The 24,089-nt window shown below is 41.1% G+C and overlaps 1 protein-coding gene across 4 annotated transcripts in view; it reads left to right on the plus strand.

The window, feature by feature from the left end:
* STK39 (serine/threonine kinase 39) overlaps nucleotides 1-23,799 on the plus strand; it is a 476,424-nt gene extending 452,625 nt beyond the window's left edge. For 3 of the 4 annotated variants that reach the window (XM_027129207.1, XM_027129213.1, XM_027129185.1), the window contains 2 exons: nucleotides 11,134-11,198; nucleotides 22,243-23,799. In XM_027129207.1, coding sequence (XP_026985008.1) covers nucleotides 11,134-11,198; nucleotides 22,243-22,317 — 140 coding nt within the window. In that variant the 3' untranslated portion in view covers nucleotides 22,318-23,799. The remainder of the gene's footprint in view (nucleotides 1-11,133; nucleotides 11,199-22,242) is intronic. The other variant, XM_027129191.1, reaches the window with a different exon arrangement.
* The last annotated feature ends 290 nt before the right edge of the window (nucleotides 23,800-24,089 follow it).

Genomic DNA, 24,089 nt, shown 5'->3' on the forward strand with positions numbered 1-24,089 from the left:
TTCTTCACGGTTAACTATAAACGTACTGGCACGTGACCTCCACCAGCTGAATGAGGCTGCAGTTTCATTGATGGTACCATTTCATTGCTTTCAAAATGAACAATAATAACAATGCTTATTGGACACTTTCATTACCATGCTGTTGTCCAGTTCAGAAAACTCTACCTTAGGCACAGTAAAGGAAATTCAGGATAAAAATGCCAATTTTATTATTATATTTTAGAGGACACATTGAATACCAGCCACTTGAGCTATTCCATACTGTTTCAGACTTTCCCATTACGCCAAGATAATAGTAACAAGCTGGAATTTGCCCAAACCTTAAGGAGGACGGCAAGGGTATTTCTGTTTCTTTTATATCCTGTAATCCCTTCCTGCTATATGTAAGTAACTCTAATACTCAGCTCTGTTTAAAATTTTGACCTCAAAGGTTGCTTGCTTATAGTACCTGTAACATTCCTAAAATCTCTTCCAACTACTGCTTTTTCTCATCATCCAGGATCCTGATTCTGAGCTAAATGCAAAGAAAAATGTCATATGACACACTGATTTCCCCCCTTTCCTTGAACATTTTATTTATCGTTTGTACTGTCTTAAAATTTCGTTAATGAAAACGCCTTCTAAGGTGATCTTACCATGTCTGTCCGTGCGTGGAGTCTTAAGGTTTCCCAGGGAAAAGACTCAGAGGCATAGGTTTGCATGCAGGTGGTTTTTCGAGGAGTGCTTTCATGATTGACATCTGTGAGGGCGTAAAGGAAGTAGAATTTTGCAGATGGAGGAATTAAAACTAGGATTCAACCACAGCCAAAGCCTCCGCTAATCCCATGAGGAGCTTTGGATCTGAGCTGACTCTTGCGATTGTCCTGCCTCGAGGCACCAGGGCCTTTTCTGCTGTCGTGGGCAGTCACTGATGCGGGCAGCGTTTGGGGAGAGGGCAAAGACTTGGGGTGAGATAGTACTCTTTGGCAAAGGGAATTCCCAAAGAGGGGCGAGGCTGAGAGTCATGAGCCACCAATAACCCCCGCAGATAGGAGGACAGTTGCCTCATTCCTAACGAGAAGATCTGGACAGCACAAAATAGTATTCACTCTGTTCTGCACGGGCACTGCGTGGACCCACCTGGGAATCGTTCCTCCAGGAGTGCTTGGTCTCATTTCCTGGGGGAGAGCTGTAACAGGGAAGGTTAGTGGTGTGACTTTTAGTCCCCACTGTGGCAGCTGGTCTTGAGGTCACAGTGATACTCACCACGTCCATCCTCTACTACCCACTGTAGATTTTCTTTGTCTGGGGACCCCCTATGCTAGTCTGGCTGGTTTACCTGGAGAGTGACCTAGACTCTCCTCTCTGGAAAAAATGAATGCAAAACGGCCAATCTTGGTGGTTCCTTGTAGATGAAATGGGGTGGAGGTAGCAGAGATGAAAAGAAGTAAACCGTTGCACATCTGTATTAATGGCAAAACTGTAGGAAATTGCGGATGGCTTAGACGTAACAGATGACAGAAATAGGTCAAGATAAATCCTGGGTTCCAGTTCAAGATGTTGACACAGGAGGATCCTGAACTCACCTCCTCCCCACAGACACACTGAATCTGTAGCCACCTGTGGAACAATTTCCGCTGAAAGAAACCCCAAAATTAGCTGAGCGACTGCTTCATATCAGGCAAATGAGAAAAATCCACATTGAAACGGGTAGAAGGGGTGGAGACACAATTTTGCCATGACCCACATTGGGAGGGGACTGAACTCCAAGCTTCTCCCTGAGGAGCAGAGGGTTTGAACCCCACACCTGGCACCCCAGATTTTAAGACCCGCTCCTGAGAGATGAGCCCCCGGACCATCTAGCTTTGAAAGGCTGGTGTCCGCAAGACACACAAGACTATAGTGGACTGAGAAACAGTTGTCAGAGGGCTTACGGGACTCACCGTGGCTACAGCCAGGGCCCAGCATGTGATAATGGATGTTAACTAGACCCCTTGTGGCGATGATTTCATAATATATACATACATCGAAATAATACCTTGTACACCTGAAGCTAATATAGTACTATATGTCAATTATATCTCAATTTTTTTAAAGATGGCTAATCTTTATTATAGTTGATTTACAATCTTGTGTTAATTTTTGCTGTACAGCAAAGTGATTCAGTTAAACATATATATAAACATTCGTTTTATATTCTTTTCCATCACGGTTTATCACAGGATATTGAGTATAGTTCCCTGTGCTATATAGTACGACCTTGTTGTTTATCCATTCTATATACAATAGTTTGCATCTGTTAATCCCAAACTCCCGGTCTATCCCTCTCCCACTCCACCCCCCATCCCTTGGCAACCACAAGTCTGTTTTCTATATCTGTGAGTCTGTTTGTTTTGTAGATAGGTTCATTTGCGCCATATTTTAGTTTCCACGTATAAGTGATATCATATGGTATTTGTCTTTCTCATTCTGACTTAGTGTGACAGTCTCTAAGTCCATCCATGTTGCTGCAAATGGCATTATTTCATTCTTTTTTTTAGATTTTCATTGGCGTATAGTTGATTTACAATGTTGTGTTAGTTTCAGGTGTATAGCAAAGTCAATCAGTTATACATATATCCACTTTTTCTTTTTAGATTCTTTTCCCATATAGGCCATTATAGAATATTGAGTAGAGCTCCCTGTGCTCTACAGCAGGTTCTTATTAGTTATCTATTTTATATATAGTAGTTTGTGTATGTCAGTCCCAATCTCCCAATTTATCACTCCCTCCCCTTATCCCCTGGTAACTATAAGTTTGTTTTCTACATCCGTGTCTCTACTTCTGTTTTGTAAATAAGTTCATCTGTACCTTTTTTTTTTTAGATTTCTCGTATAAGTGATATCATATATTTGTCTTTCTGTGTCTGACTCAACTTCACTCAGTATGACAATCTCTGGGTCCATCCATGTTGCTGCAAATGGCATTATTTTGTTCTTCTTTATGGCTGAGTAGTATTCCGTTGTATATATGTACCACATCTTCTTTATCCATTCATCTGTCAATGGACATTTGTTTCCATGTCTTGGCTCTTGAGAATAGTGCTGCAATGAACATAGGGGTGCATGTATCTTTTTGAATTACAGTTTTGTCCAGATATGTGCCCAGGAGTGGGATTGCTGGATCATTCGGTAGTTCTATTCTTAGTTTTTCAAGGACCCTCCATACCGTTTTCCATAGTGGCTGCACCAGCTTACATTCCCACCAACGGTGTGGGAAGGTTCCCTTTTCTCCACACCCTCTCCAGCATTTGTTATCTGTAGACTTTGATGATGGCCATTCTGACTGCTGTGAGGTGGTACTTCACTGTAGTTTTGATTTGCATTTCTCTAATAATTAGTGATTGAGCATCTTTTCATGTGCCTGTTAACAACCAGTCTTCAAAGTCATGGTTGCCTAGGATACTCGGTATTCATTTGAGATGAGCCAAGAGTTAATTGATTTGCTTTGGGAAAATAAACTAGATTATTTCAGGAGACACATTTGTAGAACTTCTTCTAAGATATGAATAATTCTTCTATAAAAGGATATTAACCTGGGGTTTTTAGAATCTTAGAACCCTCTATATTGACACTATGTGGCAGGCAGTAGCAACATAGCAGTGAACAGACAGAGTTCCTGGACTCATCGAAGCTTATGTGCCTCGTGCGGGGATAAGTGAAAAGCCATATCCAAAACGTCATAAATATATAGCATGTCTGGTGATGATAAGTGCTATGAAAAAACTTCTGGGTAAAGAAGTAGAGAGTGCAGCTGTGGAGGGGTGTTGATAGGGTGGCCAGAGACATGTGAGCAGCAACTTGAAAGGGAGAGCCATGGAGAAGCAGCGTTTCTGGCAGAGGGAATGGCAGGTACAGAGGGTCTCCGGTGGAAGCCTGCTTTGAACACTCAAGGAGCAGCACAGAGGCTATTGTGGCTGGAGTAGGGGCAGCCAGAAAGAATGGTGAGGGATGAGGTCAGACATGGACCAGGAGACTTGCTCATTGTAGAGACTGTGGTTTTTAGTCTGAGCTCCACCGCTGGCAGGGGGCTTTGAAAAGAGAAGTCACGTGGTCTTATTATATGTTAGAAGGCTCATCGGACTGCTGGGTGGAGGCCAGACTTGAGGGACTGGGATGGGAGCAGGGAGACGATAGGTGATTGTACGAATCTCGACAGGATGATGGTGGCTATACTTGTGTCGTAGCAGTGGAGGTGGTGAGAAATCGTCAGTTTCTGTGTATGTGGATATATGTCACACACACATATATGTCAAAGGTAAACCTTTTGCAGAGGTGGGTAAGATTTTGCCTGGGTTATCAAAGACTTTAGTGGGGAAATCAGGTCTATAACAGATAATTTCAGCACACAGTGGTAGAGGTGTAGAGGAGAATGGGGGTTACAGAACCCTTCCTGGGGAAATTCGGGGTAGGAAATGACAAAAAGTAAACCAGGGAGGTAGGACCATAGAGGGTCTGTTAAGAACTTGAGCTTTATCCCAGAGTTGATGGGAACAGTTAAACAGTATTACCTAAGGAGGCAACACGTTCCAATTTATGACTTAAATTCTCCAGGTAACTCAGGTGTGAGAAACAGGGCTCTTGAGAAGTTTAGACTGAAAGCAAGGAAACCGGTTAAGATTCACTGTTGTCCAGGGTAGAGGCAATAAGCTAATGTTTATTATGTACTTGCTATAAATCAAACACTATTCTAAGAGCTTTGTTAGTAACTTAATCCTCAAAACAACGCTGTCAGGTAGGCACCATTAATATCCACATTTTACAGATGTATAACTTCAAGCACGAAGAGGCCAAGGAAACTTGCCCAAGTTCATGGGCCACACAGCTCTAAGCAGGAGGATTTGAACACAGGCAGTCTGGCTGGAGAATTCAGGCTGTTGCACACTGTGCTACACTACATCTCCTGAAGATAAGTGCCAGAGATTAGGGGGAAATAAAAGGGCAAATCTCTTTTATTTTGTCCCAAACTGAATTGTTAATTAGCCCTAATTTTGCATTAGTGTTATAGCAGTATCCATAAGAAGCTCACTCTCCTAGCCTCTCCTTTTCTCCTTAGAGCTTGGATTCTCTTTTGGCACCCATGTCTCTTTCTTTGCAATTTCATGCTGCCTTTCTGCACCAATGCAACCTACAGGGCGTGTCTTTGAGTAAAACACATTGTGACATTATCGTCGTCAGGTAACCCAGGTCTACGCTTTTGTCTCACCTTAGAATTTCTTACTAGGGGAATACATCGGCCTTGGGGTTCATTTGGTGTGCTTTTCCCCACAGCTTTTGTCTGAGAAGAGCTCAAATTAAATTCAGTCACCTCCATGAGAACATCAGTACTATATGAGATTGTTGTGAAATACGCTGGTGCGTAGGGAGAAAAGTGTATCTTTTGAATGATCACTCAGAATACAAACACAAACTGTAAATAGTCATTATCTAAATGCTACTTTTCCTAACTGTCAAAATGTGCAGAATTGGAGTAGTACAGGGAGATTGTAGAGAAAACAGTGTCTGGAGAATGCCTGACTTAGTTGGCCAGAGAAATGTCGCCTCTGCTGCCTGGCCTCTGGTAGCTTACCCCTGGGAGACTCTTTATTTCCTTCTCTGTTTAGATTCAGGAGGGTATTGAGCATCAGCATCTTTCTCCATGTGGTTGTTAATGATATTATTACAGCTTCATAAAGGGCAGTACTTACTGTACATTAGGCCAAATGTTATCCAAAAGAGCAAACAGAGACTTCCAGCCCTGACAGAGATTCAAGCCTGAAGTGTGATGCAGGGACACAAAAATAGCAAGAAACAGGGCTTCCCTGGTGGCGCAGTGGTTGAGAGTCCGCCTGCCGATGCAGGGGACGCGGGTTCGTGCCCCGGTCCGGGAGGATCCCACATGCCGCGGAGCGGCTGGGCCCGTGAGCTATGGCCGCTGAGCCTGCGCGTCCGGAGCCTGTGCTCCGCAAAGGGAGAGGCCACAACAGTGAGAGGCCCGTGTACCGAAAAAAAAAAAAAAGCAAGAAATAGATGGCTCACACAAAGGTATCATGTACTCCCAGTGGTAGGGCAAGAGGCCCACAGTCCCTGGGGCCTTAGTGAGTGTCACCTGTGTCCTGTGTGGTCAAGAGACAGAGAAAGCACTGAGACCAAAGACAGTGGGCTGTGGAGCACGGAAGGGACAAGTTCAAGGAATAACACAGAGCCTGCATCAGAAACTAGGGGAATGAGTTTTTTTAACATCTTTATTGGAGTATAATTGCTTTAAAATAGTGTGTTAGTTTCTGCTTTACAACAAAGTGAACCAGTTATACATATACATATGTTCCCATATCTCTTCCTCTTGTGTCTCCCTCCCTCCCACCCTCCCTATCCCACCCCTCTAGGTGGTCACAAACCACCTAGCTGATCTCCCTGTGCCATGCGGCTGCTTCCCACTAGCTATCCACCCTACGTTTGGTAGTGTATATATGTCCATGCCACTCTCTCACTTTGTCACAGCTTACCCTTCCCCCTCCCCATATCCTCAAGTCCATGCTCTAGTAGGTCTGTGTCTTTATTCCCGTCCTACCCCTAGGCTCTTCATGACATTTTTTTTTCCTTAGATTCCACATATATGTGTTAGCATACGGTATTTGATTTTCTTCTCTAACTTACTTCACTCTGTATGACAGACTCCAGGTCCATCCACCTCACTACAAATAACTCAATTTCATTTCTTTTTATGGCTGAGTAATATTCCATTGTATATATGTGCCACATCTTCTTTATCCATCTGATGATGGACACTCAAGTTGCTTCCATGTCCTGGCTATTGTAAACAGAGCTGCAATGAACATTTTGGTACATGACTCTTTTTGAATTATGGTTTTCTCAGGGTATATGCTGAGTAGTGGGATTGCTGGGTCGTATGGTAGTTTTATTTGTATTTTTTTAAGGAACCTCCATACTGTTCTCCATAGTGGCTGTACCAATTCACATTCCCACCAACAGTGCAAGAGTGTTCCCTTTTCTCCACACCCTCTCCAGCATTTATTGTTTACAGATTTTTTGATGATGACCATTCTGACCGGTGTGAGATGATATCTCATTGTAGTTTTGATTTGCATTTCTCTAATGATTAATGATGTTGAGCATCTTTCATGTGTTTGTTGACAATCTGTATATTTTCTTTGGAGAAATGTCTGTTTAGGTCTTCTGCCCATTTTTGGATTGGGTTGTTTGTTCTTTTGTTATTGAGCTGCGTGAGCTGCTTGTAAATTTTGGAGATTAATCCTTTGTCAGTTGCATCATTTGCAAATATTTTCTCCCATTCTGAGGGTTGTCTTTTGGTCTTGTTTATGGTTTCCTTTGCTGTGCAAAAGCTTTGAAGTTTCATTAGGTCCCATTTGTTTATTTTTGTTTTTATTTCCATTTCTCTAGGAGGTGGGTCAAAAAGGATCTTGCTGTGATTTATGTCATAGTGTGTTCTGCCTATGTTTTCCTCTAAGAGTTTTATAGTGTCTGGCCTTACATTTAGGTCTTTAATCCATTTTGAGTTTATTTTTGTGTATGGTGTTAGGGAGTGTTCTAATTGCATTCTTTTACATGGAGCAGTCCAGTTTTCCCAGCACCACTTATTGAAGAGGCTGTCTTTTCTCCACTGTATATTCTTGCCTCCTTTATCAAAGATAAGGTGACCATATGTGCGTGGGTTTATCTCTGGGCTTTCTATCCTGTTCCATTGATCTATCTTTCTGTTTTTGTGCCAGTACCATACTGTCTTGATAACTGTAGCTATGTAGTATAGTCTGAAGTCAGGGAGCCTGATTCCTCCAGCTCCGTTTTTTGTTCTCAAGATTGCTTTGGCTATTTGGGGTCTTTTGTGTTTCCATACAAATTGTGAAACTTTTTGTTCTAGGTGTAAAAAATGCCAGTGGTAGTTTGATAGAGACTGCATTGAATCTGTAGATTGCTTTGGGTAGTAGAATCATTTTCACAATGTCGGTTCTTACAATCCAAGAATGTGGTATATCTCTCCATCTATTTTTATCATCTTTAATTTCTTTCATCAGTGTCTTATAATTTTCTGTATACAGGTCTTTTGTCTCCTTAGGTAGGTTTATTCCTAGATATTTTATTCTTTTTGTTGCAGTGGTAAATGGGAGTGTTTTCTTAATTTCACTTTCAGAGTTTTCATCATTAGTGTGTAGGAATGCAAGCGATTTCTGTGCATTAATTTTGTATCCTGCAACTTTACCAGATTCATTGATTAGCTCTAGTAGTTTTCTGGTAGCATCCTTAGGATTCCCTATGTATAGTATCATGTCATCTGCAAACAGTGACAGCTTTACTTCTTCTTTTCCAATTTGGATTCCCTTTATTTCTTTTTCTTCTCTGATTGCTGTGGCTAGAACTTCCAAAACTATGTTGAATAAAGGGGAATGAGTTTTATTTGGGAAAGCCAGGAGGGATCAGAAATGACTTGATGGCCACTGAGTAAGCAGGGTTCAGAAGCCCCATAATATATTTTTGGAAACTAGGGTATCTTAAAACATTAAGCATATACTTGAGGAGCTCTAAAGTAACAGCCAGCCCTTCCTTCTCAGCTCACGTTCTGGGTAAGGAGCGTTTTTATTTTAGAAATCCGGGTGCAGTCAGGAGAAGGGAGGAAACAGTGACACCCATCTTTTTTAATGAGCATTGCTACTAGAAGAGAAGTTAGCATCACCCTGAATTTTATGTGACATCAGTTAAATGAAGGTATTTTGTAGCACTTTATAACAAATTAGAATCAACGAAATTGAAAATAAGCGTAGCACCTGGGATGAGTAATCAGGTAAGTGGCCAGTTTTGCTATTTTTGCTTTGAGCTGAAGACAGAATTTGAATTTCTAATGTCCCCCGAGGTGTAGGGTTCACAGCTGGGGACATGGTTTCTGGGATGACTGTTTAAGATGCCAGCAGGTCATTGTTGCCCTCCAGGCTACAACTTGCTTGTAGCCATGTTCCTTAGAAATTGGCCCTACCACAGATGCGTGTCCACCAGAGAGAGGGTTGTGAATTAGTGTAGGACGCAGCTCTGCTTTGTGTGGAACATTAGAGAGCCGACTGGAAATAGATGACCAGAACAAGGCAGTAAGTCATCCACATTTACGGGGATGAAAGAACTGAAATTCATGTGAAGACTTTACGGCCACTCGTGAAATCAGCCCAAATCCAAGGAACTATTAGAACACTTTCATGCTCTAAGAAAAGGGTGACTCTGCTCAGTTGATGCAATTTTCATATAGTCAGAATGCCCTGACACCGTCAGTACTGGCTTTAGTGGGCAGGATTTTACAGCAGAGCTTTTCACTCCATGAGCCAATGTTTCTTGTGTAGACTACTAGATGATTTTAGTATCTGAGATAAGTTCAGGAAACTGTGGAGGAGGCCAAAAGAAGATTGAGGTTGGTGGCCCAGGGTCTGTACATGATGTGTGTAAGTTTGCTGCGTGGGCAAAAACGAGGGAGAGAAAAAGATGAGTGGGGGAGACGGGTGTTAACAAAAATGAAACTTTGTTACTAAGATTGGAAGTATTAAGAGGGCAACAGATGAAGATAAAATGGTGCTTGTAATTGTGGTTTATGAAGAGAAGCAGGCCAGGGCTTCCCCTGGTGGCACAGTGGTTAAGAGTCTGCCTGCCAATGCAGGGGACACGGGTTTGAGCCCTGGTCTGAGAAGATCCCACATTGTTGCAGAGCACCTAAGCCCGTGTGCCACAGCTACTGAGCCCGTGAGCCACAACTACTGAAGCCCACGCGCCTAGAGCCCATGCTCTGCAACAAGAGAAGACACCGCAATGAGAAGCCCATGCGCTGCAGTGAAGAGTAGCTCCCGCTCGCTGCAACTAAAGAAAAGCCCATGCAGCAACAGACCCAACGCAGCCAAAGATAAAATAAATTTTAAAAATTAAAAAAAAGAGAAACAGGCCATATTGAATATATAATTTTTTTCCCTCCACAGCAGATGGATTAAATGAAACTAATCTGCCGAGAAATTCTTGTGTCTGGGTTGTTTTCAGTCAACCTTAGAGAAAAATAAAATTGGCACAGATTTCTTTCTACTTACAAACTTGCTACTTGAAACACTCTTCTCAAAATATTTATATGTTTACTATTTTCTCCTAAATTGGTTTTCTTTTTCCTTAAAATATTCAGATAACTTTTCAGATGCCTAATTACTGAAGCAGCAGGGGGTTTTCCTCATGAAAAATAAAAATGATGAAGAGGACCTCTCTCCTAATTTCTTCAATATAGTAACTTCACTTTCTTTGACCAATAGTACTTACCTGACGTTCAGGTTTGGTCGTGGAAAGAGGAAGGTGTTAAATTTCCATCGGCATCGCCTGTTGAGGATTCTGTTCATAAACAATACCCAAAGCAAGAAAGGCTGACTTCTCTGTGACAGCCTCAAATACGTCACGGCGCCACAGAGAGCAGGATGGGGTCTCTGATGAATCTGGCCAATACTAAAAACATAGCTGCACTGTTGAGCTCCAAACGGACAGCCTCTAGTGCTTGACCCTGTTCAGCCAGTTCCTGTGTTGCTCAAGGTGGTACTTCACTGCTTTGACAGATCATCGTGCCCTGAAAGCACTAAAACACATGCCTGAGTCGTAGAGATTATCCACTGTATTTTGTTGCTTTGATAAAAATGGGTGCAGAGAATTGAGTGAATTTATAGGGACAGGCGTTCGAAATGCTGACCTATTATTTCCAGAGAAATGGGTCGTTGTGATACCCCTCCTCTGTTTTGTACTGCCCTCTCCTGGCTAACAGATCTCTTAGTAATGAGTGTTGAGAAAAACCAGGTGGTGGAAACAATGGGGGGCTACTATCATTTCTACTTTCCACTAGAAAGTAATTTCTCATTTTATTGTAGAAAACGTGGGGTCAGTGTATAGTGATTAATTCAGATGTGCTGAAGATGTAGGTTGTGATAGAAAACGTCTTTATGAGAGTAGTTTGGTCATTTGTATGGACTTTGTAATGACTGTGAAAGAGATGATTTTGCAGGTTATTGCATCATTAGTCAGATTTTCTGAATCATTGATGTGAAAATCCAGTTATTGGAAATAATTTGGACGCTTTTTCTCCATGTTTGTATTTTACAGTGGCTGCTAATTTACAGAAGATTGTAGATGATCCCAAAGCTTTAAAAACATTGACATTTAAGTTGGTAAGTGGAAAGTTATGGAACGAAGGTAAATATTTCGCCATGCTGTGCCAATAAGGAATAATATCATTATTAACCTGTCCCATAATTCTGCTGTTGGTTTTGGGGGTGGGCGTCCGTTTTTGCATTCGTCATTTACCTGGTCAACATTTGGGAAGATTTTCTGGGGTGTTTTGTTTTGTTTTGTTTTTTAATTGGAATATAGTTGATCTACAGTGTTGTGTTAGTTTCAGGTATACAGCAAAAAGTGAATCAGTTATACATATACATATATCTACTTTATTTTTATTCTTTCCCCATATAGGTCATTATAGGTTATTGAGTAGAGTTCCCTGTGCTACAGAGTAGGTCCTTGTCAGTTATCTATTTTATATATAGTAGTGTGTATATGTCAATGCCAGTCTCGCAATTTATCTCTCCCCTCCCTTTCCCCCCTGGTAACCATAAGTTTGTTTTCTACATCTGTGACTCTGTTTTGTAAATAAGTTCATTTGTACCCTTTTTTTATTTTTGGATTCCACATATAAGCGGTATCATATGATATTTGTCTTTCTCTGTCTGACTTACATCACTCAGTATGACAATCTCTAGGTCCATCCATGTTGCTGCAAATGGCATTATTTTGTTCTTTTTTATGGCTTGGGAACAGTTTCTGATCGTGACTGGAAAGTTCCTCTCCCATGAGCATAGCTTGTTCTTTTACCATCACATCTTTAATAAGAGTGGCCATTTGAGAAGTCTTGAAGTCTGTACCCTTTTGCTTCCAGTTTGTATGGCAACTTGACCATAAAGACAAAATTAAACTGAGTTTGAAGCAGCACTCTTAATAAAGCTTTCCTGAAGCAAAAGCCAAGTGGTTCTAACGTTTAAAAATTGAGGCCGATTGTTGTAGAAGTGGTTTAAGTAATTGGAAGCGATTGTAGAACAGCCCTCTGAAGGCTAGTGAGCAATGACATAACATTTTAACTCCACATTTCAAATCACGGTAACAGATTCTTGTGGAGAGGAGATATTCCAGCAGTTTTTCTGCACTAGCAGATTTTAAATGTAAGAACTAGAGTAGCCAAAGAGATACAGATACTGAGCATTCTGAGGTCCTTGTGAAACTAAGAGATTGTGATCATGGCCAGAAATGGAGAGAAGTCCAAGTAGTCAAAAGTGACGATTTTCCTGAAGGTTTTTGCAAGCAGGATGTTAAATGACTCATTTTTTAAATTATAAATTATTCTTATCAAGGGCCAGTCTTGAATGCTGCAAGCAATTTAAGATCTAGATGACCAACACTTTGTTTTGCACAACATACGTTGATGGTCTGTTTTATTTCTCGTGAAAATTTAATGGAAAATGTGCATGGCCAGAAAATGCTAAATGACTCGTTACAGCAAATGTTAACCTGGTGCTAATTAACTTTCTGGGTCTTGCTCCTCAGCTAAATTCAGAGGGCCAGGCTGAGTGATAAAAGAAAAACACAAAGATTTTCACAGAAAGAATTTAGCTGAAGAAATTCATTTTGTTTTGATAACAAAAGAACATTTTAGTCAGACAAAGAGTGAGAAATTAACAAACTGAAAAATTCATCTTCTAGCTTGGGGCTTCTCTGTCACCTCTATTATGTTTCTAATTCACCTGCATCTTCACAAACATGTTTCACTTATATGAGGATATATGGATGAGAAAGATGACACCCTGTGTCTGCATTTCAAGCCAGTAGTAATGTTTCTTCGGTTTTTTTCTACTGCAAAAAAAGAAGTTACAACATACCACCTCCTGAACATTTTCCCAATTTTGAACATGTAAACCTAGAGATAAGAGATTAAAACTTTTATGCTGGCTTATTCCCATTGTCTCTAAACTCGCCTACCTATAAAATAGGAGTAGCAACCCCAGGCCTTTCATAGTACTGAAGGTTTTGTAGAAACACCCACTATACTGTCCCTAGATAAACTATACTGTCCCTGTGAAACTAGTTCCCTGGATTCGCTCTCTTGAGTCTGTCCTTCTCATCCCCATTCTCAGCCCCCTAGCGGGATCCTTTTATCTTCCCAAACTGAGCTTCCTGCCTACAACTTGCCAGCCTCCAGCTCTGTTTACTACACTGGGGCTCTAGCCCGCGTAATTCTTCCTTAATTCCAAAATGCCCCAAATACTTGACTGGCTCTCCACTGTCCTCTTCTGAAACTCAAACCCTGATCATGGCTAAAGGAAGTCCTCCCCAATCAGACTTCCTTTTAGGTCCTGCTCCACCTTTCTTTATCCCCCCATTCACTTCTTCCCCTAGTCCTCTCTCCTCCTATTTTCATCAGCTGACCCTTTGTATGTACTCTTCCCTAAAATACCCTTCTCTCCCAACTTCTCCAGGCCTGCTCGCTGTGTCACCAACACCTAGACACGTTCCAGTTTTCTGCCTTAATTTCACTTCTCCAGCAAGCTTTTTTCTGGCATCCGATCTTGGCCTCGGTGCTCCTCCTGTATTCTCTCCCCGAAAGGTTATATTATATTGAAATTGTGTAGAATCTTATTTGTGTCTCTAATACGTTCAGAGGCTCCAGGCAGGCAGGGACTTCTGTTGGATTCCCTGCACGTAGTAGGGACTTGATCATAATTAATAAAATATATCAGAGCACAAACCTCATTTAGGAAAATTTCTCTCAAAATGCCTTGGCCTTGCCTGCAGAAATAACAAGAATCACTGCTATTTCATGTGCATCCACCGTTTGCGGGCCATTGCGTGAGGTGTTTTACCTACTTCAGCTCAGTTAATTTAGTCCTCACGAGCCTCCAAGGTGGTGATGTCATTGGGTCCATTTTATGTCTTGGGAATCAGAGGCTCTGTGAGGTTAACTTGCCCAGGATCAAGCAGTGCAGAAGCTGGGAATTCAACCCTGATCTAGCATCACGGCCCAGTGCTCAACAACTATTCAGTCTTACAGGCGGGACCTTGCAGCCTTATGGTTTTACAGGTTTCTGTTTGTGGATTCACCTTTTGGATGCCTAGACACACGTACACTGGTTGAGACCAGATCTCCTTTGTACCTTAAGCAGAGTGAGTAATGTTGGCCTGTCTGGCGCAGGAGACCTGCAGGAGAAGCCGTGCAAGTTTTTCTTTCCCCTTATAGCTTGAGAATGGATCGGAATGTGTGGCATTCTCAGTAAATGGAAATTGATGGCTTTCCCCCCAAAGACAGTTAAAGGTGTTAAATAAAGCCAAACTCAGGAGTGACCTTCTGTTTCTGTCAGTTAACTCTCCATCCATCCCTAGTTAAAACCTGAGAGGGTTTCTTTGTGGCTGTCAGTTGCCAGCCAGTTTGAGACCCATTTGACGGAGCTCATTTGAAGTGCTCCTTGCCTTAATCTTCTGTCGGACACTAATAACATCCTGGTAAAACCATAGAGATCCAATTTGGTTATTTTATTGAAGACTAAAAGATCAAAGTGTTTCGGAAGCATTTTTCCTCCTAAGCGGCTACTGCTTATAGCCCTTCATCTCTCAGCTGTTTATCATTTTAATCTCAGCGCTTTCTTTGCTTTCTAAAGGAGAATGTAAGGGGCCTGAAAATTATCTAAAGAGTAGTAGTTAGTATTGTGGTTCTTCACCTGGCTGCACAGTGGTTTCACTCAAGGAATGGTGGAGACACTTTAAAAAATTACGAATGCCTGCGTCCCGTTCCACATAGCCTAATTTAATTGTTTTTCGTGGAGTCTGGGCTCTGGGAACTTGGAAGGCGCCCCTGATGATTCCAGTGTTTAGCCGAGGCTGGGAAGCATTCTATTTGTAGATGACTCCTTCTCCAATCTCTTTCCTCTCCCAGCTCCCACCACAATGTAGGCTTGAAAAGGCTTGAAAAGGCCTCAGGCTTGAAAAGGTGTCTCTTATCTTATATATCTGCTTATATAAGAAGGACAGTGGCCTGAGGGGCAAGGATATTGGTTATTTAAAGAAGTACATGTACTTTTTTTTCTCCACCCAATGAGATCTTTAGCTTCCTTTGACAGGTAAGATAATAAGTGAAGTATGATTTCCGTTGTTGACGTGGCTGGGAGCTGGGAGATCAGTAAACCTTCTTAACACTTTCAACAAAGTGGTTCAGGCATAGGCAGCATTTCAGCTCAAGTACTATGTGCTTTGAGTTTGACATATCAGTATGGTTTTATCGTTGTAAGCCTCAAGGCAAGTCTTCATAAATTTTTTTAAGTCATGCTACCTTGCAGTTTTGTAAAGTAGGTAAGTCTTGGCTGCTTTCAGTGTGGGATGTTTAAAATCGTGTTAGTGAAAATGTGAAATATTTAATTTGTTCTTGAAGAAACAACACAAATTGTAAGTACAGTTGACCCCTGAACAGCATGGGTTTGAACTGCACAAATCCAGTTAGACACGAACTTTTTTCAGTAAACACCTACAACAGTACTAACAAGCTGTGATTAGTTGAATTCGCAGATGCAGAGGAACCATGTTTAAGGAGGGCCAAATATAAGTTACATTTGGATTTTCCACTGCTTGGAGGGTTGGAACCCCCAACCCCTGCATTGTTCAAGGGTCAACTGTGCATGTAATTAACATCCAGTTGGTACACATTTACATGAGCCGTACAGATTTTAGTTTCTGAAGTTTAATCACATAGATTGCAGATAACTATACTTCAATTTAAAAAACTGCTGATTTCCAAAGTTGTGTTAATGTCTGCTGTACAGCAGAATGATTCAGTTCTACACATATATACATTCTTTTTTAATATTCTTTTCCATTATGGCTTATCATAGGATATTGAATATAGTTCCCTGTGCTATTAGAGTAGGACCTTGTTGTTTATCCACTCTATATATAAAAGCTTACATCTGCTAACCCTAACCTCCCACTCCATCCCTCCCCCAACCCCCTTCCCTGTTGGCAACCACCAGACAATTCTCTACGTCCGTGATTCTGTGTCTGTTTTGTAGGTAGGTTCATTTGTGTCATATTTTAGATTCCACATATAAGTCATATCATATGTTATTTGTCTTTCTTTTTCTGACTTCACTTAGTATGATCATCTCTAGTTGCATCCATGTTGCTGCAAATGGCATTATTTCATTCTTTTTTATGGCTGAGTAGTATTCCGTTGTATATATGTACCACATCTTCTTTATCCATTCATCTGTCGATGAATATTTAGGTTGTTACCATTGTCTTGGCTATTGTGAATAGTGGTGCTATGAACATTGGGGTGCATGTATCTTTTTGGATTAGAGTTTTGTCCAGATATGTGCCCAGGAGTGGGGTTGCTAGATCGTATGGTAGCTCTATTTCTAGTTTTCTGAGGATCCCCATTACTGTTCTCCATAGCGTCTATACCAACTTACATTCCCACCAGCAGTGCAAGAGGGTTCCCTTTTCTCCACACCCTCTCCAGCATTTGTTATTTGTAGACTTTTTAATGATGGCCATTCTGACTGGTGTGAGGTGTTACCTCATTGTATTATAGTTTTGATTTGCATTTCTCTAGTAATTACTGACGGTGAGCAGCAGATAGCAATTTTATAAGCATTGGTAATTAATGACTAAAGAGCCTTATTTCCCGAGGCTGCACAACTAAGGCAACATTCCCCAAAGTACAGGTAAAGCCAGGACTGAAATGATATAAAAACTAGCTGAGAGTATTAAACTTACTCCCCCTGCTGAAACTGTCAGTTCAAGAAGGTCCATGTAGCATAGCAGCTGTCTCCTGTTCAGTGTGAAACAATGGTTCTGCAAAGTGTGGTCCCCAGATGGACAGTGTCAGCTTCACCTGGAAACTTGATAAAAATGTGAATTCTGGGGCCCCATCCCAGGCCTAAGGAATCAGAATGTTGGGGGAATGGGGCACAGGAATCCATGTGTTAACACGTTCTCCACGTGATTCTGATGCTGACGTTTGGGAACCCCCGTTCTAAAGGAAAGGGAGGTTCACACTTTGTGGCACACTAGGGTAGAACAGAGGTTCTCAAACTGCTGAACCTTTGAATCACCTGAGGAGGTCAGAAACTCTCCAGGTGGTGAGGAATCCTTACGATCGATGCTGGACAACCGCATCTTCAACTCCTCCGCAGGATGTGGGCCACACCTGCTGGTGTGTCAGGGGGGATGGGGAGGTGGGGGCTTTCAGGAATCAGTACAGACACTTGAGTGAGAGCAGTGGTGTTACACTATCATGCTACAGTCCTGATAACGGATACATATTCCTTTGAAGCGGAGTTCTCAAAGTGAGGGTACTGAACTTCTGGGATTCCTTGAAACCATTTTAAGGGACCCTGAGTGTCAAAACTTTTCATAACAATACTAAGGTGTTACTTGGCCTTTTCCATTGTGTTGACATTTGGTGTAAAAGCCATTGTGGTTAAAGCTACTGATGTTGGCACACATCAAGGCAGGAACATCAAACCGTAGTAGTAGGCATCGTCTTCAAAGCACTCATTCCATCACTCAGCAAGTAAATAAAATTTTAAGAAATAAGTGGAACTGGCTCAAGTCCCCACTTGAGAACACATCATCTTTTTAGTATTCTGTGTGATGAGGCGGGAAGCATTTCTTCAGTACTGAAGTATGATAGTTGTCTCCAGGAAGAGCACTGGTGAGTTGTTTGAGTTGAGAGCCGAACTAGCCATATTTTTTTTTTTTTCATGGAATATCACTTTTACTTGGAAGAACAACTGACAGACATTGGCTATTCAGACTAGGGATTTGGCAGACTTGTTTTTCGAAATGAACCAAGTAAGCCTGACACTTTAAGGAAAACAACTGACAATATTTGTTGTCGATAAGAAACTTCAGATTTCAAGCAAAAACAGGATTTTAGAAAACTTGTATCTGCCATGGTAAGCTTGAGAGAAACACCCCCCGCCCGACCCCCAGTACTTAAAAGGCATTTCTGATGAGATTGGGGATGGGTAATATTAATAAATATGATTTGTTGATATTGTTTAATGTCAACATTTGGAAGGTTTGCATAGCTCAGTGATGCTAAAACATCATACACAGGTAACAGATCCATTCAAAGGTAAAATAGACCACTGTTTACTATAATAGAGTTATGAAAAGTTGAATGTGATGGTTTCACATTCTACATTGCAACTAAGCTTTAAGAAAATACCACTTGGCAGTCAGCCTCGCAGTGGTCCCCATGGCAGAGAGTGCAGTTGAGAGGAAGATCCGGCCTTCTTCCCTGGGCCCTCCAGGTCCTCCTGCCTCGGGGCCAGCAGGGGAGCTGAGGGGCCCGGGGACAGGCTCAGGGCTGTGTCCCCCGGCGTCCTCTCAACGGCCACCCACTGGCTGGGCCCGGGCCTTGAAGCAGCAGCGAACCTCCCTCCCCCATCCCACCTCCACGACGCGGTGACGGCGACTGTCTGCACGGCTCACAGCCCATGGAGGCCTCAGCAACTGGAGTATATATGGACACTGCCATTAAGGGTAACCAAATAGTTGATGAGGAGAAGTTTCTTTTTGTAGAAGCATTCAGCTAGCCAATAAGGAAGGAATGATAGAATATCATCATTTTGCAGCCCCTGATGAATGAATGGATCTTGACAATGCTCACCATTGGCCTTATGAAAAGACGTGCTCCTGAATAAAAAGGGACGTGAATCTGAAAAAAAAAAAAAGAAAAAAGAAAATACCACTTGGCAAGTTTCGGCATAGTAACAAACGATATCCACAATTATCTGGAAAGGCTATTAAGATACTCTTCCCTTTTCCAACTACCTATTTTGTGAAAGACTGGATTTTCTTTATACACTAGAGCAATAGAGTGAATGCAGATGCAGGTGTAAGAAGCCAGCCATCTTCTATTAAGCAAAAGATTAAAGATTTGCAAAAATGGAAAAAGTAGTGCCACTCTTCTCATATTTTTGTTTTAGGAAACTATGATTATTTATTTTTCATGAAGATTTTATTAGCACACAGTGGGTTTATTTCTATAATGTTTAATGAATCAGTAAATGAATACTTTAGAAATAACTATTTTCTAAGATGGTCAGTAGCAGATAATCTACATAAACATGTTTTATGTTTTAAAATATATTTAGTACTTTAACATTACTAAAAATATTTTTTATTGAAATATAGTTGATTTACAACTTTGTGGTGTTAATTTCTGCTATACAGCAAAGTGATACATTCTTTTTTTTAATATTCTTTTTCCATTATGGTTTTATCATAGGATACTAAATATAATAGTTCCCCGTGCTATACGGTAGGACCTTGTTGTTTCTCCATTTATATCTATAATAACTTTAACCCCAGCCTCCCACTCCGTCCTTCCCCCAACCCCCTCCCCCTTGGCAACCACAAGTCTGTTCTCCATGTCCATGGGTTTGTTTCTATTTCGCAGATAGGTTCATTTGTGTCATATTTTAGATTCCACGTAAATGATACCATATGGTATTTGTCTTTCTCCTTCTGATTTACTTAATACGATAATCTCTAGGTCCGTCCATGTTGCTGCAAATGGCATTATGTCATTCTTTTTTATGGCTGAGTATTTCATTGTATATATTGTACCACATCTTCTTCATCCATTCTGTTGATGGACATTTAGGTGGTTTCCATGTCTTGGCTGTTGTGAATAGTGCTATGAACATAGGCGTGCATGTATCTTTTTTGGATTAGTTTCGTCTGGATATATGCCCAGGAGTGAGACTGCTGGATCATATGGTAACTCTAGTTTTCTGAGGAACATCCATACTGGCTGCACCAACTTACATTCCCACCAACAGTGTAGGAGGGTTCCCTCTTCTCCACACCCTCTCCAGCATTTGTTATTTTTAGACTTTTTAACGATGGCCATTCTGACCGGTGTGAGGTGGTGCCTCATTGTAGTTTTGATTTGCATCTCTCTAATAATTAGCGATTGAGCATCTTTTCGTGTGCCTGTTGGCCATCTGTATGTCTTCTTTGGAGAAATGTCAGTTTAGGTCTTCTGCCCATTTTTTGATTGGGTTGTTTGTTTCTCTGTTGTTGAATTGTATGAGCTGTTTGTATAGTTTGGAAATTAAGCCCTTGTCGGTGGCATTGTTTGTTTGCAAATATTTTCTCCCATTCTGTAGATTGTCTTTTCGCTTTGTTTATGGTTTCCTTTGCTGTGCAAAAGCTTGTAAGTTTGGCTCTGTCCCATTTGTTTATAAAAATAATTTTTTTAACATCTCTAAGTCGGTACAATAAATGTAACCCACAGAGACAGAACTGTTGGGAGTTCTTGATAAAGTTTGAGAACTGCTGCGTTAAGGGTTTCTGGTCACTTTTCTCTAGATGTATGTTGCCCTCGTGAGCATTTTGCAAGCCGCAAAGAGGCAAGGACTTGGCATTAAGAGAGAGCTAGCAAGATAGTTGGAGGAGGGAGGGCTGAGTGCCTTGAAGCAAAGCCAAACCCCCGGCCTGTGCCTCTTTGCTAGGAAACAGAACATAGGACGGGACGTGGGCCCCCTATGCCGTGTACCCACATAATCACTGACTACACATTCTCACTTCTATTACTCTTCACTGGAAGGATTTTAATGTTTTTATTTCTAGCCATTTTAACCTCCTGCTATTCACATTTACAAATTTCTGATGTAGCTTTCAAATGCACTGACGTGCTCCACACTTGCTAGTCTGACCTTTGTCAACAGCAGCAGCAATAGCTTGACCTCAGATGTTTGTCAGTTGTGTACACAGATTGTCTCTGCCCGCATCAGTGGGCTGAGTAAATGACGCTGTTAGCAATAGCGACAAGGAGAGAAGGGGAGGTTTAGGGAAGGATAGGATAGGTTTAGGGAAGGGAGGATAGATCAAGAAACAGAGGTAGTAGAAGGAGAAAATTGGTGGGGTGGTATGGTAAGCATTACAGTATCAGTATGCCTGCTTTGTTCAGTGATAAGGAAAGAAGCACTTCTGACCTTTCTGCCCCTGGCAATGCAAACAATGGAAACTGGAAATGGTATTTTACTGAATATCTTATCTGTCAAGTGAAACTAGAGACATCGTTAGACAGACACAAAGTTTGTTAATATTCCTACTCTTTAGGCTATGGATTTTCTTATCAAGCATAACTGCTCACACTGTTATTTTAAGGATAATTATTTTAAAATATTAAGTTATATGTTCTAATTAGCTGCTTGTTTTAAAGGAAAATGCTGGGGTTGGCAAAGGGCTTGTTTCTGTACGTTTTTTTGGAGCAATGCTAAGCAGCTTCACCGTGATGATTTTGGAAAGGGCTTCGTACCCTGGGAAACTAATTGTTTCAACAATAATTTAGCAGGCATTAGGCCAAGAAAAGGTTTGTATGGCCCTTTGGTAATTAATTGCCCATTCCCAGGCATTCAAACTTCCTTCCCCCCACTCGTAGTACTTACATAATGTCCAGTTGTGATTTTTGTACCACAGTGAAGAGGCAAATTAGAATGGTGATCTGAGTACTGTGTGCGTGTGTAGGAGAGGGAGGTCAAAAATAGGAGAATAAGCTGAATTAGGGCCAGTGAAAGCTTTGATAGGCAATGGCTTATTTGCAGTTTCTTTGGATTTTGCGATGATAAAGTATTTGGCACTCTATAACTTGGTAATAAATAATATGTCCTAGATTATTATAAATTGTTTACACATATTTAAACAACAGTTGTCTGTTATGAGCTGTTCCACTCACTTTTTTTTGCCCAGTTTGACAAAGGAAGTGATTTTGATAAAAACCAAATTACCCTTGAGTGTGACCTGTTAGATCTCTCCTGCTCACTTTCATAATATTCTTTTAAAAGTAAAGCATATTTAAAAGCATTTTACTTAGTTGTTGAGATTGTGTATGTACCTTCTGCGCAGTCCTGTGTTCATCGGTGGTTCCAGTGGTGGTGTTTTCACGGGTAACAAATCCCTTCTGTACTGGAGGTCCAGATTTCTCAGGGTCGTTAGCGCCCAGTAGTCACTGAAGAAAGTGATTCTTAGGATGTCTCATGGAAGAGATGAGACACCTGGCCCCGTGAAGACGGTGCTTGGATCTGCCGTCACACGAACAAGTCTGTAAAAAACCAGTAGCAACCAACCAGCACTGAGCGTTTCTTTTTCCCTTTTCAGGCTTCTGGCTGTGATGGGTCGGAGATTCCCGACGAAGTGAAGCTGATTGGGTTTGCTCAGTTGAGTGTCAGCTGATGTCTGTCCCTTGATGTCGCCCTGATCTGCCATGCCTCCCCCTCGCCGTGCCCTCCCCCCAACCTTTCCCTCCCCTGCCACTTCCTCCCACCCCCTAGCAAAATCAGAGGATTGTGAAGAGGCCGGCTTCAACATAACAGGATAAAAAAAGAATTTTTTTAAACTTAACAACACTGAGTTCTGCTTTATTCTATAGCAACCCACAGTATGAGAACAAGCAAACACCACAGCTGCACGACTGTTGCTCATTTTTCCAAAAGCTATTTAATACCCTCAGCAGTCAATTCGGATCTCCCTTACGTGAAAAGAATCTGAAACACACTCAGGTGGTCCTATTTATTGGCAACGAAAGGAATTTTTTCTATCAGAAGCCTATTTCTTCTCTCATTGTTGTCCTTCCTTTCTGTTATAATACTTTATTGTACATCTGACAATACTGCCTCTTCTGTTGTATTTAGAAATTAATATAAAATTAAGATTTATTAGCCGAACTTGAATTCTAGTTTTAAAACTGACTGTGAATTTTATTTTTCATATATTTATGCATTACACACCTTAGCTAGAAGAAAGAGAAAAACGTTTTTGATTATATATGCTTCTTGCAGTTACTCTCTCGTTATTTAAACAAAAAGTTTCAGGTCTATCTTTGGAGTATTTATAACTTGTGATTTTTTGAAATGACTGAATTAGGAACTAGGATGCTTACTCTTTTTGGTTTGCCTGAAAACCAGTCCACAAGCTGATTGTCTCTTGGGAGAGGGAGGTGCCTTGCAAAAACAAAAAACAAAAAAACTTTCACATGAAGAATGTGCCTGAGGCTGCTTTACTCTGGAATAGTCTCAGCTCTAAAATTTCCTCTACATAAAGTGGCATATGTAAGTTTTGCTTCACTGGGACGTTTAGGATGCTCTATAAAACGTTGCCATTCTATTAGATTGCTAATTATGTACCCACCTCTGATTTGACATCTCCTGAAGTGATAGGATCTGTCGTTCCAAAGGTGATAAACTTGAACATATACCAGAATCCGTGTTTTACTTGAAATTCTGCAGAATACCCAGATGGAGTGAAAAAATAATAGAAAGGGTTTTGTGCAATGACCAAAAGGTAAAACGCTGTTAAGTTTCAAGAATAAATACTTTCAACCCAAATAGCCCTCTGCTTGACTGTACCTTATGGAATAGTAAACCTTAGGATTTTCAAAATTGGAGTCTCAACTTTCAGGGAGGTGGCTCCCAGATGGTAGCATTTGCTCTTTCCTAGCTAACCCTAGATACGGCAGCTCTTTAATGTACTTTAAAAAGCAAATATATATTACTAAGGACAAAAAAGTTATTTATAATTGCCTTGTCATAATTGTTAAGGTGTTCTAGAGCCATTTGCATACAATTTAATGTAATTTCATTCCATTCTATTGTTTACACAACAATTACTCAAAGATGACTGCAAAGGTAAAAGGAAAATAAAAGTGTATTATTGCACCAAGAGGTAGTGTCACATTGTTTCATTCCTCCTCTAGGCAGTGTCTGCACTGCTGCAGTGATATTTAGTGCTTCCATAAAATGCCTAGTGAGAATTAACTGGTGAAAAGTGCCCCGGAGGAAGACTAAGGCATCCATCAGGCATCCGTCCAGTCACAGAAAATCAGGTATGACAATTGCTTGATAAAAGAATGAAAGACAAACATTCACGCTCCATGTAGACAGTCTGTCTTTAAGTCAAAAAACCACAGGGCTGCAGGGGACAAGTGAGAAGAATTCCTTCCAACTGCT

This window comes from Aethalodelphis obliquidens, unplaced genomic scaffold (genome assembly GCF_003676395.1).
Source record: "Aethalodelphis obliquidens isolate GAN/ISIS:26980383/991018 unplaced genomic scaffold, ASM367639v1 scaffold2, whole genome shotgun sequence".
Lineage (NCBI taxonomy): Eukaryota > Metazoa > Chordata > Mammalia > Artiodactyla > Delphinidae > Aethalodelphis > Aethalodelphis obliquidens.